General features: G+C 41.5%; 4 protein-coding genes and 1 long non-coding RNA gene across 5 annotated transcripts; 2 read left to right on the top strand and 3 right to left on the bottom strand.

Annotated features, from left to right (window-relative positions):
* Positions 1-769: 769 nt before the first annotated feature.
* On the top strand, positions 770-4,984 carry LOC103520509 (glycine-rich cell wall structural protein; the record flags this gene model as incomplete). Its single annotated transcript, XM_008485608.2, is given in 3 exon segments — positions 770-1,473; positions 1,638-2,347; positions 4,877-4,984. Coding segments are annotated over 3 exon segments (1,522 nt in total), but the record flags the coding sequence as incomplete, so codon positions are not given.
* A 253-nt stretch (positions 4,985-5,237) lies between these two features.
* Positions 5,238-7,125, bottom strand: LOC103520508 (cyclic nucleotide-gated cation channel beta-3-like). Its single transcript, XM_026831593.1, has 4 exons — positions 6,852-7,125; positions 6,429-6,518; positions 5,768-5,955; positions 5,238-5,406 (listed from the first exon to the last, which is right to left on the bottom strand). Exons 1-4 carry the CDS (start codon positions 6,975-6,977, stop codon positions 5,238-5,240), a joined length of 573 nt encoding a protein of 190 aa, XP_026687394.1. The 5' UTR covers positions 6,978-7,125.
* Positions 7,126-12,034: 4,909 nt separating this feature from the next.
* On the top strand, positions 12,035-14,279 carry LOC103520507 (cyclin-K). Its single transcript, XM_008485606.3, has 5 exons — positions 12,035-12,310; positions 12,572-12,778; positions 13,060-13,304; positions 13,597-13,723; positions 13,947-14,279. Exons 1-5 carry the CDS (start codon positions 12,061-12,063, stop codon positions 14,168-14,170), a joined length of 1,053 nt encoding a protein of 350 aa, XP_008483828.1. The 5' UTR covers positions 12,035-12,060; the 3' UTR covers positions 14,171-14,279.
* On the bottom strand, positions 13,801-14,210 carry LOC113472047. Its single transcript, XR_003394525.1, has 2 exons — positions 14,130-14,210; positions 13,801-13,906 (listed from the first exon to the last, which is right to left on the bottom strand). It is a non-coding gene; the product is annotated as an uncharacterized LOC113472047 (long non-coding RNA).
* Positions 14,280-14,693: 414 nt separating the features above from the next.
* LOC103520506 (DNA-directed RNA polymerase I subunit RPA12) lies at positions 14,694-16,065 on the bottom strand. Its single transcript, XM_008485604.3, has 3 exons — positions 15,783-16,065; positions 15,260-15,464; positions 14,694-14,997 (listed from the first exon to the last, which is right to left on the bottom strand). Exons 1-3 carry the CDS (start codon positions 15,961-15,963, stop codon positions 14,973-14,975), a joined length of 411 nt encoding a protein of 136 aa, XP_008483826.1. The 5' UTR covers positions 15,964-16,065; the 3' UTR covers positions 14,694-14,972.
* Positions 16,066-16,241: the final 176 nt, after the last annotated feature.

Raw genomic sequence — 16,241 nt, 5'->3', positions numbered from 1 at the left:
AACCATTATTCATAAATCTTACTTCAGCCATCTTTTATGTTAAAGCTTTACAAGGAAAAGTAACTTTAGTCTTTACATTGCGTGTCCGGAGGAGTAACTTCCGATTCTTCCGAACGCCACAACAAGGCGGTATCCTTTTAAGGTAGAAACACACTACTATCACGCCACAAAATCAAAGTTGCTTGTTCGAATAATTATTTCCAACAAAAACGTCAATTTAAAAAGCAAGTTTTACTTACAAGCCGCCTAGTTTGGTTACTCCACAAATAATATTGTTTCTACCTTTATTTTACCCTTGGGAAAAATCAAAGTTGCTTGTTCGAATAATTATTTCCAACAAAAACGTCAATTTAAAAAGCAAGTTTTACTTACAAGCCGCCTAGTTTGGTCACTCCACAAATAATATTGTTTCTACCTTTATTTTACCCTTGGGCACTAATAAATTGCCTTTTTAAAATTGAGTTCAATATCTTTTCTGGTTTCATTATGAAAACAAAATCTTTATTTTTCGGATAGTGAGGACACTCCAATAGCTTTTTAAAATTGAGTTCAATATCTTTTCTGGTTTCATTATGAAAACAAAATCTTTATTTTTCGGATAGTGAGGACACTCCAATAGGGACACCTCTAAGCAGCTTGGAACCATTTGGAATAGTCAGCTCACCTTTTTTTGCCGATCTGGTTAAAAAATAAAACCCCTTTTAACTACAATCTTCGTTTTATTTTCCCCAATATTCGGAGTGAATAAATATCATACATTTTGATTTCAGGTGGTCACATCGTTGATCATTGCCCCCATTGTAATATGCAAGGATGTTTCACCAAAGAACACACTGCGGGCCGCTGTCCATAAGCCGGTCACCAGTGAACAACTCAGGGCGTCCCATCCACTCAAAGATGCAGGCAGCAAAACATCCAGACCTGCTGCGGTCAAAGTTCCTAACAAATCAGCAGTGAAACACCAACCTGCGGATCTCAGAAAACAACCAGGCCATGTGCAGGCCAAACCCCAGCAATCCAAGCAACCTCTGAGGGAACCCAAGAAGATACCAGGGACGAGTGTGGCTGGAGGGTATGCCGCGGCTGGAGGCAATGGATTATTCAGTGGAGCAGGAGGAGGATTGTTTGGTGGCAACGGGGGAGCGGGACTTTTTGGTGGAGGCGCTCATTTGCCCACTGGATGGCTCAATAACCCTGTCAGCGGCTTTCTCAACAGACCCGGTCGCCCTGGGGGATTCGGAGGCCTGTTTGGAGGAGGAAACTATTTCAGCAGCGGACAAGGTGGTGGTAGTGGGGGAGGAGGTGGTTTTGGTGGCGGTGGGGGTGGGGGTGCAGGATCAGGATCTGGAGGAGGACTAGGGGGAGGTAGTGGAGGTGGTTTCGGAGGAGGATCAGGGGGTGGTTTAGGAGGGGGTTCTTCAGGAGGTTTAGGTGGTGGAAGCGGAGGTGGTTTTGGAGGAGGCTCAGGGGGTGGTTTAGTGGTTTAGGAGGGGGTTCTTCAGGAGGTTTAGGTGGTGGAAGCGGAGGTGGTTTTGGAGGAGGCTCAGGGGGTGGTTTAGGAGGAGGCTCTGGAGGTGGTCTAGGAGGTGGTCATGGTGCTGGTTTTGGAGGAGGAAATGGTGGTGGATATGGAGGAGGTTTAGGAGGAGGTAATGGGGGTGGATTTGGAGGTGGTAGTGGTGGTGGCTTAGGAGGAGGATCTTCTGGAGCCCTAGGTGGAGGAGGTGGTGGTGGATTTGGTGGTGGTAGTGGAGGTGGATTAGGAGGAGGTTCTGCAGGAGGGTTAGGTGGTGGAGGTGGGGGTGGATTTGGAGGTGGCTCAGGGGGTGGTTTATCAGCTGTGTCTGCGGGAGGATTAGGTGGAGGTAGTGGAGGAGGATTTGGAGGAGGTTCAGGAGGTGGTTTAGGTGGCGTTTCTGATGGCGGATTAGGCGGAGGAAGTGGAGGAGGATTTGGCGGTGGAGCAGGTGGTGGTGTAGGAGGATACCGTCCAGTTAGTGGAGGATTAGGAGGTGGTAACGGTGGCTATGGCTCTGCCAGCAACCAGATCCCTGTAAGCTCAGGGGGCGGTGGCGGATTTGGCGGTGGACAAGGCGGTGGTTTCGGAGGAGGAAATAACAATGGGTTTGGAGGAGGTCAAGGTGGTGGTTTCGGAGGTGGTAGTGGAGGTGGGTTTGGAGGTGGGAGGCCGGGTTTGATAGGAGGGTTCGGTGGGGCTAGACCTGGGTTGAGACCGGGGTCAGGGTTCCATAGACCGTTGCATGGACATGGAGGAGGACTAGGGGCTGGTGGGGTAGCAGGTGGTGGACTGCTCCATGGCTCTGGCTCGTTTGCTCATGGCACTCAAGCGTTTAGGTATACAAGATCGAAAAATGGCCCGAGTTCAACCCTATCCCAAATATGGAATTTTCTGCTCATACTTATATTAAAAAAAATCTGGTGTGAACATCACACGACTTTCCTTATCCTATTGAATGATGCTTATTTGAGTGTTCTTTTACCATAACTTTTACAATATGTCTAACCGTTTTGTCGCTATAGCTGAAAACCGCCAAAAAACGGTCGAAATCTGTCCAAAAGCGGTCAAAATACCGCCAAGCGCAGCAACCATCTCAACCAAACGTTTTGTATCGCATCCTTGTCACATTTGACATCTACATACCAAATTTCAAGTCTCTAGCTCTTACCGTTCTCGAGATATTTTGTTTACAGACACACGGACACACAGACACAGACACGGACCAATGGCTGAAACTTTGGATTTAGGCTCTAGGGACCTCAAAACGTGAAAATTTGACCCGATTACATTACTTTCCTTCCTATAGGATAAGGAAAGTAAAAAAGAGCTAACTTTTACAATATCTCTAACCGTTTTGCCGCTTTAGCTGAAAACTGTGAAAACCGCCAAAATCGGTCGAAATCTGTCCAAAAGCGGTCAAAATACCGCCAACCGCAGCACCTATCTCAACTAAACGTTTTGTGTTGCATCCTTGTAACATTCGTGAATTACATATTAAATTTCAAGTCTCTAGCTCATACCGTCCCCGAGGTATTGTTAAATTACACCGAAAACCGCCAAAAAGCGGTAAAATGCCGCCAAGCGTTGCACCGGTCTTAACCGAAAATTTCGTGTTGCATCCTTGTCACATTTGACAGCCAAATTTCAAGTCTCTAGCTCTTATTGTTCTCGAGATATTTTGTTTACAGACAGACACGGACCAATGGCTGAAACTTTGGATTTAGGCTCTAGGGACCTCAAAACGTGTTTTGGCACTAAAAACTGACCATCGAAAATTTGACCCGATTACATTACTTTCCTTCCTATAGGATAAGGAAAGTAAAATTTGACGGCATAACAAGTGGTAGGGAATGCTTCAGGCGTAAACTTCACCTAGTAGTTACTTCCACACAAGAGTCTTGGTGGTAGGTATTATTGTTCATTAACTCCTGATAACAACATAAACCAAGGTTATCTACCTAGACCCACATGCACCAAACTACGAGTAGGCACCTATAGTAACCCAGTTGTAAAAACAGAATAATTATGTGGAATCTGCCATCTCATGGATCCCCTTCTGACTATAGGTAACAGATACTCCTAGATCATAGCTTCAAATTAGAAGTTTGTCAGAGAGAAATTCTACTTAGTAAACATCACTTTCCACAGTTTTATCCGCTTTATAAAACCATACCTACTGGTAGGCAAGTAGACACCTATCTATCTCTACTTTAATGAGATTCGAGCCGAAGTCTCTGCCTACGCTACGCTTATGAATCCCGTGCCTAACCAACTGCATCACGTGTATTAGTAGAGGGAAATATGTAATATGAATAGTGGATGTGCCCAAACTTGTCAAAAATACCCACCAACATATTTTTGGTGGATGTGACAAATTACCAACACGAAGATTTTAAACGAAATCATCGCTACCATTGAAGGTGACATTAATATTGGAAACTTGAATCATTCTAATCTCAACACTAGATCTAAACATTCTAAACATCACATCCACTAAAATCCACTCTTCTCTCTCTCTCTCTCTCTCTAACTAATGTACTTCCTCTTATTCTGTGTTGGTAATTTGTCACATCCACCAAAAATATATAGACATGTAGCTACGTCCAATAAGCAAGAAAGAAGGGAAATAGGTACGTAAACAGGGTAAAGATAAGAGAAAGAACCAAATCGTTCTCACCTTTTTCGAGCTGATGTAGTTAATAGAATCCATGGCGACATTCAAAAGTAGAAAGGAAAAATGCAACAGAAAAAAACAGCAGACGTAATGAAAAAGGTTCACTTTTCCACCATCTCGATGGTAATGTACACAATAACATGGAAATTTTCTTCTCTCTGATAGACACACACACACACAGAGAGAGAGAGAGAGAGAGAGAGAGAGAGAGAGAGAGAGAGAGAGAGAGAGAGAGAGAGGGGGGGAGAAGAGGCAGATGAAACATATACGGGTGGTATAAGTAGAGAGAGAGAGAGAGAGAGAGGACGGACTTCTTTAATAATCGATGAGACATGTGGAACGCAGACGCATAGCTTTTGGGAGGAAAATTCATCTTTTCCTTTTCGTTATCAGTTGCTTATCATACAAAATTTCAACCGAACGTCTTTTGAGGACACGTGATGCGAAAATCCGTAAGACTCTTGAGGGATGGATTGTAATTAGACAGTGCCATCTGCACACCATCACACCCACCTAATCGGTAGATCATTAAGACGGGGTCTGCGTTTTTCGTCAGTCGAAATTCGATGGGGAGCGACATTTCATTGATAGACGAGCGATATTTCGATCTCCAAAATTTTACCATTTCAACAATCAAACCTGAAACCCGGAATCTTAATTGTTGTTGTTGAACTGTTACGCAGCTCTTGATGACTCTATTCAATGAAACTCTACTCAGCAAGATAAACAAAATCCAAAGACCCGGAGAGTGCCTGAAGAAAGTCAATGAGCGAAACAGGCAAGATATATGACGAGAGAGGCCTAGATTGAATTGACTATTGAAGTGGTTCCAAACCCGAGCATTCGAAGCAATCGACGCAACGTAGTGTGCGACGCGTTACAGGATTTGAACGTGATGCTACCAAATGCATGAGTCGATGAATTTCAATCCGCTTTAGTATTATCCAACCCAAAGTGTAGGTAGGTACCTAAGTGCATTCTGTAGACCGTTTTCAAAAATAGGTATCCGGTTTTTAGGCGACCTTCCCCTACTTGATACATAATTTATACGATTCTCGGCACATTGCATACCTGTCCAATCAACACGGCGAAAACAAACACTCCCAGCAACCAGCTGACGGTCATGAAGACATACTCCATCTCGTTGGTAGGCCGCGGGTTCTTGCCAATGGAGGTGGCGGTTTTGGTGGCAAAGTAGAAACATCGAATGTACCTAAGTGGAAGTACGAAAAAGTTTTCAGATTCGTCAAATTATATTTATAAAACTAGGTAGGTACATATATTACATACAACACTTCTTCTGAATTGGAAGAACCAAGTAGGGTTCTCATGACTGCTGCCGAGTTAGAGATCTCGAGAAGCGACTGATGGAATCTACGGGATACAAAAGGGCAGCTGCCTTCTCCTACATACACCCACCATTGCCAAGGTGTGTCCACACATAGTCGTCCGGCCATCGATCAACGGCTGGTCGACTATGTTCTATGTTTGGACACATCTTAAAGCCTCTGGTGAAGTCTAGTGATGCTGTGGAACTCAATTTTACAGAACAAGAAGCCGTAGCCGAAACTTACGCGTTTCCTTTGCCGTCGTACACCCAGCTGTTAATACCCAGACCTTCCCGCACCGATATCTCATAGTAAGCACAGGCGTTCAGGTGCACCAGATAGATCATGTAGGTTAAAGTCCGGGCCACACGCACCACGTAGGGTGAGGCTAAGACACTGTCGAAATGGTTGCAGAACTCCCAGAAGGTTTGAATCTGCCGAGTAAGGGGGGGAGGGAAGAATTCGTCATTCGTGGCAATTTACGCCCGTTTGCGTCAGTTCGAGGGCTTGAAGTTTATATGTCATATCTGACACCCTTGATAAATAAAATCCACCAATTCTATTTTTTTTTGTCATCTAATTTTTTTTAAGAGGTTTGACAGAGGGAACTTTGACTACTCCTTAGTAGTTACAGTTCCCTCCCATCGTCCCGAAATCGAAGAGAGAAGGAATACAGGACAGCAGAAAGCCAGCCATCCGAGAACAACCATTATCCGTTCAGGATAAAATAAGTCATCTAAAATTATCCAGTTTTTGAGAAGGATCCCTCCGAGTGTTCACAAATTCTACAGTAAGTTGTTTCCCAACTTCTATTGTTTGTTTGTTTAATGTTTTCTGTGATTCTTCATCAGGCTCTTGTATAAGGTATTCTACGAATAGTTATACTCCGAATGATAAGCTATCTTACCTTGATAAGTCGGGGAAGTCTGAGGAATGTGCATTCAAATCCGAAAACAAAATAGAGCAAATCGAATGGCATCAGAGACAGGAGGTCATTCTGAAAAAAAAAAAAAGGCTATAACTTTTGAGCACCTACCCGAGTACTCTCCAATGAAATGGCGGAGACGAAGACACTTTAGGAGCGGAGTAGCAGATGCTCAGGATGCTCTGTCAAAATTTGAGAGAGTTTTTCCCTTCTCCTGATGATCTAGTTTTTGAATATTGACAGGCTCCAAAATAAGTGATAAAGGATAACAGGGCGTGTCGTTACTAACTTTCCTTCCCTTATTTCAAAAGTAGGTAAGTATAGGTATACTTAGACATAAGCCGTATTTTCTTTTCTCCATAAGCAGGGTATATGGGGTATATGCTATTCTATTATATTCTATACCTTGTACTGAAGTTTCCGACGGTACTGAATCCGGGTCAGTTTCGAATCCTTAATCCAAAACCCATCGTCCAGATAAATCAGTCGCGGCTTGATGAGAAGCAAATCCAAAATGTAAATGACATCCATGACGTAATCGAACACGAACCATGTGATCAGATTGCTACGGGTCTGATAGGGGAAAGTGACTCGGAGTGGAATGACGAAACAGTTGTACAGATAGCTCAGGGTCACTAGACATAGCCACGAAATGTACCAGTAACCTGTGGACAATACGAGGAAAAATAAATTTTATTCGAGAAAATTGACTATCTTCTTATTGTTCTTCGCCTATTCCCGTGTACAGACGGGGTCGGCGTTTTTCGTCAGCCTCTCAATCAGCCCTAAATAGGGTAACTGTTTCGGGCTGACATTTGGTTTTGACTACACATTTTACGAGTGGATGCCCTTCGTACTCAACCTTTGCTATTTCTTTAGCAAGGGAAATTCAGGCTGGTATACTCCCTATAGTCCCCCAGCCAGACTAAGAAAATTGACTATCTTCTTATTGTTCTTCGCCTATTCCCGTGTACAGACGGGGTCGGCGTTTTTCGTCAGCCTCTCAATCAGCCCTAACAGGGTGATTGTTTCGGGCTGACATTTGGTTTTGACTACACAATACTACACATTTTACGAGTGAAAGTCCTTCGTACTCAACCTTTGCTATTTCTTTAGCAAGGGAAATTCAGGCTGGTATACTCCCTGTAGTCCCCCAGCCAGACTAAGCTGGTCTATGGTTTCAAGCGACGTCGACTATGTGTGGACTGTGGACACAGCTTAAAGGCTACCCAATTTCATGGCCCACTCACCCAACGTATGTTGCTGTTCCCAAGTGAACGAAAACCATTGTTTCACTCGCTCTCGTATTCTGGGAGGTACATTGAGTCGCCGCAGATAATCCAGGGTCTCATCCATGAGCTTCCGATATTCTGTCTGTCCCTTGGTAGCTGTAGCGATAATGTCCCGGATCTGAGAACAATAATGGAAAGGAGTCAGCCAGCGTTGATAGCACGTTGAAAGTTCCCAATTGTTCACTGAAGTTAAGCAATGTTGCTCGTGATTGGTTAGCATAAGGGAGTTATGACATCTCCACCAAAAAATCAGTGGAGATGTCAGAATTCCCAATATCGCCCGAGTAAATATTAGCAAACAGGCCCCTTTTAGGCGCTTTAATACTACGAACAGTAGGTCGTTCGCGCCGAAGATGTCTTTTTAAATGAAGTGAAGCTATTTTTTGTCATTGTCACCCAACCAAACACTTACCTTGCTCCGGAACGGATTCTTTCCTCAACCAGGTATTGGCTTCTGTTTCTCCCGGCCTCACTCGGTTTGGGTGAAGTTGATGTTAGTAGGCGGTATTAGATTGTTGTCGAATGGTGGGTAAAACCCCCGTCACTAAAGACCACAATACATACTCGTAGCAGTTATACAGTGACCTGAAACCTTTCTTTTTCCTTAACGAGGTACCCCTTGGTAGCTGTAGCGATAATGTCCCTGATCTGAGAACAATAATGGAAAGGAGTCAGCCAGCGTTGATAGCACGTTGAAAGTTCCCACTTGTTCACTGAAGTTAAGCAATGTTGCTCGTGATTTGCCTTCTGTTTCGTTGTTGCGAGGATAGATGATGTGCTGGGGGAAATAAACAGAAAGAATTCATGAAATATTTCAACGGGTTACTCTCTAGTGTTCTCGTCTTGACCCAGCACCTAAATGGGAAGTATTGTCTCTTGTTGCCCATTTGATGAGGAACATACTACGGGATGGGCATGCTACGACACAGACCTTATTAGCTCTATCTTTCCCGGCCTCACTCGGTTTGGGTGAAGTTGATGTTAGTAGGCGGTATTAGATTGTTGTCGAATGGTGGGTAAAACCCCCGTCACTAAAAACCACAATACATACTCGTAGCAGTTATACAGTGACCTGAAACCTTTCTTTTTCCTTAACAAGGTAGTATTATCCAACCCAAAGTGTAGGTAGGTACCTAAGTACATTCTGTAGACCGTTTTCAAAAATAGGTATCCGGTTTTAGGCGACCTTCCCCTACTTGATACATAGTTTATACGATCGGTAAGTATACCTGGGCAAAATTTTGAAGTCAATTCGTCACTGACCTAAACTCGTACATAGTCCACAATACACATAACCAAGTCGAATCGTGTCACTTATGACAATGTTTATCTTAGTTCTGTGTGAGATTGATTGGTAGGATTGTTAGCACAAATGAAACTAAACTAAACTAAACGGTCATAGTCAAAGTTGATCAAAGCTGATGGTAGACCTCTGGTCTGGTAGATCATTTCCGCGTTTTTGTGACTAGTTATTTCAGCATTAGAGGTAGTGACTTACATCAATACAGTATGTGGATTTATAGGCTAAGAAAACATCGAGCTAGTATAAAAACTTCCAATAAAGACGGAAAGATTTCCTAAAATAATTAAGCTTCAGATACTATGTAGGTAACATGATGGTAAAGACTCATTATGGTGTCGACCCTGCTTAACGAAAAAGGGGCCACACTGGAGTAAAGGGACTTTCGGTCCTATTTGAGCATCAAATATGGTAGTTTGGTATTCATCTTGGTTGATTGTGAAAGTGATGGAACTTTCCTTAAGTACCTATAGTGTTTCGTTACAGTTTTGGTACTTGGCATGAAAAACAGGCTAAAACAGCTTTCCGTGGGTCCGTGGGTTTGTGATTTGATCTGAGTACCTACCCGATACGTACATAATACATATGCATACTTACAAGCCCGTATGCCTGCTAGTTTTCAAGAACTCAGCATTGATGATAAAACATACAGCAAAGAAGGCGATCGAATTATAAACGGGCCTCCTGTACTAATACTTCATGGGAGACAAATAGGAAGGTACCACCTATTCACAAATTTATAAATAGGTCCTGAATAAAGAATCCTTCATTTACATAACTTTTATGTAGGTACTGCATACTTACAAGCCCGTATGCCTGCTAGTTTTCAAGAACTCAGCATTGATGATAAAACATACAGCAAAGAAGGCGATCGAATTATAACCGGGCCTCCTGTACTAATACTTCAGGGGAGACAAATAGGAAGGTACCACCTATTCACAAATTTATAAATAGGTCCTGAATAAAGAATCCTTCATTTACATAATTTTTATGTAGGTACCTATGTAACTTAAATAGCCTACCTAGCTAGAGTAGGTAGCTACCTACTGTTTGGGTGATTGAAAATTCAATCGAATGACACAGACATGGTATTTCAGCTCAACATTTTGTCCTTGACAAGACGGTAGACTACTGGGACAGCTCTGTGCCTGCAGAACATCTCGATAAAATTGGTGTCGAAATCAAATTTGATTAAATAATTCAATTACAATTGTTGACAAAAAACGCCTCGAGAGGAATTGGCCAAGACACAGCGGTATAGCCGGCTTGGGTTTTCTCTTCTCTTGTTGAGTAGTGCGACTCTGTTGATGGTATTTTGTTGATACCTAGGTGTCTATTTTTCTGTTGTTGTTGTTGTCTTGCTGGTTGTGCCATGATGATCTATACCGCGTCGACTACTGATAATAGTACTAATTACTTAACTAACTAGCTAACTACTATAGTGCTGACTACTGAACAGATAATTTTGCAGGGACAACACTGTCAGCTACTTACTCTAAGATCATAGAAGGTTTTATGATACATCGCTCTTGTATGCCTAAGCGTTTAGGTATACAAGAAGGTGGGGGAGGTAGTGGGGGTGGGGCAGGATTAGGACAAGGTACTGGGTATGGAGATAATATTGGAGGTGGTTTTGGGAGTGGAGGAGGAGCAGGGGGAGGGTTTGGGAGTGGCTCATCCAATCCAGCCCTGGGCTATGGGAGGAGGTAACGTGAAGATAAAGTTATCCTCATGTAGTGGAACTATTAAACATCAGGTGTGTGCCACTGTGTACACCATGACCTTGTGATACCTAGTCCTCTTCAATTTCAATGTGTTTTATAATTTTATTATAATTTTTTGTACAGTATACCATGTGTTTGTATTTTATTATTATATATTAATTATTTATTTTTTTACCTACCTATACCTAAATATATAAATATACTTCGTACCTACCTACTTTTATAAAATGTATTCAATAATCCACCCTAATATAGGTTTATCTGATGAATAAAATATGAATTTACCAAAATTTGAATGCCAATGATTTTTTTTCTTTTTCGATGAGCTCTACTAAACTTTCGGCTCACAAGGACAGGAGCCCTAAAATCAAGTGACCGATATCGATTTTTCTGTATCGATATGGCAAAGTATCGAAATCGGAAATCGATAGGAAAGGTGTATCCGCCATTCCGCGCGAAATTTCAAAATATCAAAAAAAAAAAAAAAAATCCAAAAATATTTCGTAGCCCCTGTACGTATGAATACATAGATTTTTGCGATTATCCTGTCCCAAAGCTCTGTCCACACATAGTCGACGCCGCGTCGATCTATACATATTGTTGAGGCAGGGATTTATAGGCTAAGAAAACATCGAGCTAGTATAAAAACTTCCAATAAAGACGGAAAGATTTCCTAAAATAATTAAGCTTCAGATACAATGTAGGTAACATGATGGTAAAGACTCATTATGGTGCCGACCCTGCTTAACGAAAAAGGTTACTTTACTTATTCCCGGGGCTACACTGGAGTAAAGGGAAATTCGGTCTTATTTGAGCATCAAATATGGTAATTTGGTGATACCTACTTGGTTCTTGGTAGGTATCCACCTGTTCTAATATGGATCCTATGTGTATTTCTGTTGAGTCATTGTCACAAGTTTGCCCTAGTCATCACAAGGTCAAACATTCATCTTGGTTGATTGTGAAAGTGATGGAACTTTCCTTAAGTACCAATAGGGCCGGGGCGGATTTTATCATGATGGGATAATGTTCGTTCTCGGAACGGCTGGCTTTCTACTATCGATCCTGTCTTCCTTCTCTCTTTGATTTCGGGACGATAAGACCCTAGCAGTTACAGTTCCCTCTGTCAAACCTCTTAAAAAAAAAAAAAAAAACCTGCCATCCTAGTTCTCCTATACCTGCCATCCTAGTTAGCTTGGTGGGTTAGCGTGTTCTAAGTCAACAAAAAATGTGAAGTTAGGTACCCAATAATAATTTATAGTCTCTCTTTTCTTCACAGTTTGATTGAATCTGTCACTATGCCTTACTGGTATTTTGATAAGAAAGACATCCGCAACTCTCCGTCATTCAGGGAAGGCATTGACTATGAAACAGAACAACGGTACCGTAGAGAAGGTGCCCGGTTTATTATTGACTGTGGAACCAAAATGGACCTTGGCTACAATACAATGGCCACTGGGGTTGTGTTTTTCCATAGATTCTACATGTACCACTCGTTCAAAACATTCCCCAGATATGTTACAGCTAGTTGCTGCTTATTTTTAGCAGGTAATTTAATCAGCAAGCAAGAATAATGGTGCCTTTTAGCAAATTTCCATTTTTTTCCCCACTTTCTAATTTTTAGTTTTTCCATGTTGTAGGTGTTGACTTATTCTTCCTTTAAAAATAAAACAAACAAGATGACACAAAATTAGCTTCACAAAAAATCTAAGTACTTATAGCAAATCAAGAGGTCTGTAATCTACTAATCACTCACTGTTCAAACCTTATTTGTATTAACAAGCTCATAATCAATATTCTATTTCCCAGGCAAAGTAGAAGAAACACCCAAGAAATGCAAGGATGTGATAAAGACTGCTCGAATGTTGGTTGATGACAAGAAGTTCAAGACATTTGGTGATGATCCCAGAGAAGAAGTGATGACCTTGGAAAGAATACTGCTGCAGACTATCAAGTTTGATTTACAAGTGGATCACCCATATAGCTTTCTTCTGAAATATGCTAAGAGTTTGAAAGGTAACAGAAGTGACATACAGTGCAGAATAATATGTATTTCTCATTTATTCCTGACAGAATCAAGAAAAACCAACACAATTTTTACTTTATTCTAGCAGTCTAGCTTTTTATTGAGAGTGCTCAACCAACCATGTGAGAGGATTTAGGGTTAAATTCTCATGTGAAATAAAAGATGGTTAGTTAGGCAAGTGTTTTGGAAGACATAATATGAATGTTCAAACAACTGGGTATGTGTAAGTTTACATTGGTGCAAAGATTTACATTGGACAATACTATTTCAGGTGACAAAACCAAATTGGAGAAAATGCTTCAGATGGCATGGACCTTTGTCAATGATAGTCTGTGTACAACACTGTGCCTCCAGTGGGAACCAGAGATCATAGCAGTGGCACTCATGTATTTAGCGGGCAAGCTGAGCAAGTTTGAAGTGGTTGACTGGATTGGACGCAATAGTAAACACTTGCGATGGTGGGAAATGTTTGTTGAAGACATGACCATGGATTTGTTGGAAGACATTTGTCACCAGGTGAGTTGACATTCAGGTGAGGTAGATAGATTTTACATTGTTTTATTTATTATTATTATTATTTTTTTTTTTAATGCAATTTGGAGATGGACTAGAAAGTCAATTTTTGTTTTATCCTGACCAAAAATTTGTTTCTATTTCTGATAAAACTTAGTCCACCTTGATTAACTCTATTCTATTGCCCATTTCTAACCAAAAATTGAAAATACAAATTAACAGGCTTGTCAAAGGAGGAAAGAAATTAGTACATATATAAAATAAACTCTTAATCCTCATGTTTTTTATGTTTCAGGTCCTAGATCTGTACTCTCAAAGTCAACAGCAGGCCTCACAGCAAGACTCCCCTCCACAAACCCAACCTGAACCTTCCACCAAACCTCCTCCCCAGTCTCATCTCCCACCCAGCAAACTCAAACCAGATCTTGTAGCACCACCCCACTCTGCCATTCCTACCCTGGGAGCCCAATATCCACAACGTGTAGCACCGCCCCCTAGTGGACATTATCCGAACCCATACCCTGCCCACCCTGTTCCCATACCTAACATACACCCTGTACATGCTGTGGTGCCCCCAGGATCACAATATTATGGGCACCATAGACCTCCCCCTGCAGCTGGTAGCACCCAGCAAACTCAAACCAGATCTTGTAGCACCACCCCACTCTGCCATTCCTACCCTGGGAGCCCAATATCCACAACGTGTAGCACCACCCCCTAGTGGACATTATCCGAACCCATACCCTGCCCACCCTGTTCCCATACCTAACATACACCCTGTACATGCTGTGGTGCCCCCAGGATCACAATATTATGGGCACCATAGACCTCCCCCTGCAGCTGGTAGACCATACTACCCTCCTCAGTAATCATGTGGGGAAGTAACTGAAGCCAGTACTTGTCTTGCATAAAGCACACCCTTAAGACAAGTTTGGGCCCTTCTTGTCCCATCCTCCCATCTATAATTGTCCCCTCCCAAAAAAATATAGCTATTAGGTATATGAATCAAGTTGTGCTTAGAATTTTGAGTCTGCAACAATGGCAACATGCTTTAGGAGACAAAAGAATAAATTAAATGACATTTGTTTCCTTTTCAATTTGTACTGTGAAATTTATTTTGTAAAAGCATGTTAATTCCTGATGGATCACTAAAGCTAAGCTACATTTCCCGTGTTTGGTATCTGGATGGGAGGCCATCTGGGTAGTCTTGGGGCTGCTGACTTTTTCCGGCCCTGCTCGGTCTGGGTGAAATGAATTGTTTGTTTGTTTGTTACGTTTAACGAGCTATTTAATTACTTGATTTTAAGCTCAAAATAAAGGTTCAGAGATTATGCTTGTCTATGAAATGAATTACTGGAGAAGTCGGAATGGAGGGTAGTCCAGTGTAAAGAATGGGCACCTTTGTCTTCCAATAATTGTAGGTTTTTTCCACCACATATAGGGACAACCACTGGATATTGCTAAGGCTGATGGAGTTCCACTTCCAGTCCCTTGGTGTAAGAACTTTCACTTGTCCTCACAGGACTGAGTACTCCCTGAATCAGCAATCACATATGATTAACCCTTCTAAGTAGGTACCAATCATACTGAGCCAGATCCACTTTACCCAATGTGTAGTATAATTAGAATCACAGGTGGCAAGTATTTCACATCACCATGGACATCAGGTTCTCAGGAGTTTTCTGATTCTTTGAAACTGTAACAAGAGAATATTGAGCAAATAAGTTTTTGAAACAAAGTGATAGCTTTGTCAGAGAAAGTTCTAAAAAAACCCTCTTATTTTCTTGTGCAAATTTTACAAGGGTTGATTTTCATTCCTTTCTGATATAGGTAGGCCAGTGTTTTATACTAAATATTAGCATCAGATTTATGTTCAATAGGAGTTGGTTTCTCCTTTCTCTATTATTAATTTATTGATGTGTATAGGTAAAAGAGAAAGAAAAAGAATAATAACTTACTGGCATTTGGTACATGTGAAGAAAATTGTCTGTCCCTCATCGGCTGATCTCAACTGCAGTGTTGCATATGACATAGTATCATTATTGCATCTCTTGCATTTCCGTTCTACAATGGGTCCATCAGCTATCTCAGTTTTGTCTTTCTGCTTTTCTTTCTCAACAGTATTGAAGTGAATTGTGTACTCAGCTTTGATTTCTTCAAACACTGCAAGAAAAAGATTGAAATGGCTAGAAGTCAGTGGATATAAAATATTGAATGCACAAGGTCCACATTCTAAAGACCTTTACCCTTTAAACCTCTTTAAAAACAGAATATCAGGACCTAATAGTAACGGTTGTTGCTCTGACAAAAAAAAAAAAAAAAAAAAAAAAAAAATGGAAAATGGAAAAATCAAAGTTGGTAGCTTTCAGGTAGGTACACAGCTCAGTTCCCAATGGATCAATGAAGTAGGACAATGCTGTGCATGGTTGTTAATTTAATGTATGGCTATCTCAGACATGACATGCTCAGTTTACCAATTACCTTGAGTGCCGTAGGATGTCTTGCACACATAGCATTTGACATCTCCTTTGAAGTCAAACAGCGGGAGAATGGTACCACACTTTGAACAAAACTCTGACTCCACATTGAAATAGCCTTCACTAGTCATGTTTGTGGATCTCTTATCTTCTTCTGAGCATGTGAAAAAGTCCTCAAATACCATCCAAGGTGTAATTTAACTTTTTCTACCAGAAGAAACACAAACTCTTGAAAATAAGAACTTTTTCAAAAATCCCAAATCTCAGCAAATGCAAATCTGCTGAAAATCTGACCATATGATCGAAATTCAAATTTTTCGCGCGCTGGCGCTGAAAATGGAAAGCCGCGTTTACACGATCATTCTGATACGTGACGGGAGTTTTACCCATAGATGTAGAAGGAATAGATGACGAACTCACCGCCTTTCCCGTATGATAAAAGTGAGGCAAATTTTCGAGTGTG

Source organism: Diaphorina citri, unplaced genomic scaffold (assembly GCF_000475195.1).
Source record: "Diaphorina citri unplaced genomic scaffold, Diaci psyllid genome assembly version 1.1 scaffold3711, whole genome shotgun sequence".
Classification (NCBI taxonomy): domain Eukaryota; kingdom Metazoa; phylum Arthropoda; class Insecta; order Hemiptera; family Psyllidae; genus Diaphorina; species Diaphorina citri.
Note: the sequence above shows the minus strand (reverse complement) of the source record. Positions and strands in the feature narration are given on the sequence as shown.

Bases quoted from the DNA above. Each gene is read 5' to 3' on its own strand.
- LOC103520507 (XM_008485606.3), top strand. From the start codon at position 12,061: ATGCCTTACTGGTATTTTGATAAGAAAGACATCCGCAACTCTCCGTCA. The intron at 12,311-12,571 runs GTAATTTAATCA...TCTATTTCCCAG, and splicing joins TTGCTGCTTATTTTTAGCAG to GCAAAGTAGAAGAAACACCC. The intron at 13,724-13,946 runs ATCTTGTAGCAC...AACTCAAACCAG, and splicing joins ACCCAGCAAACTCAAACCAG to ATCTTGTAGCACCACCCCAC.
- LOC103520508 (XM_026831593.1), bottom strand. From the start codon at position 6,977: ATGGATGTCATTTACATTTTGGATTTGCTTCTCATCAAGCCGCGACTG. The intron at 6,519-6,851 runs GTATAGAATATA...TTTTTTTTTCAG, and splicing joins GTCGGAAACTTCAGTACAAG to AATGACCTCCTGTCTCTGAT. The intron at 5,956-6,428 runs GTAAGATAGCTT...CTTACTCGGCAG, and splicing joins GACTTCCCCGACTTATCAAG to ATTCAAACCTTCTGGGAGTT.
- LOC103520506 (XM_008485604.3), bottom strand. From the start codon at position 15,963: ATGGTATTTGAGGACTTTTTCACATGCTCAGAAGAAGATAAGAGATCC. The intron at 15,465-15,782 runs GTAATTGGTAAA...TTTTTCTTGCAG, and splicing joins GACATCCTACGGCACTCAAG to TGTTTGAAGAAATCAAAGCT. The intron at 14,998-15,259 runs GTAAGTTATTAT...CTCTTGTTACAG, and splicing joins TTCACATGTACCAAATGCCA to TTTCAAAGAATCAGAAAACT.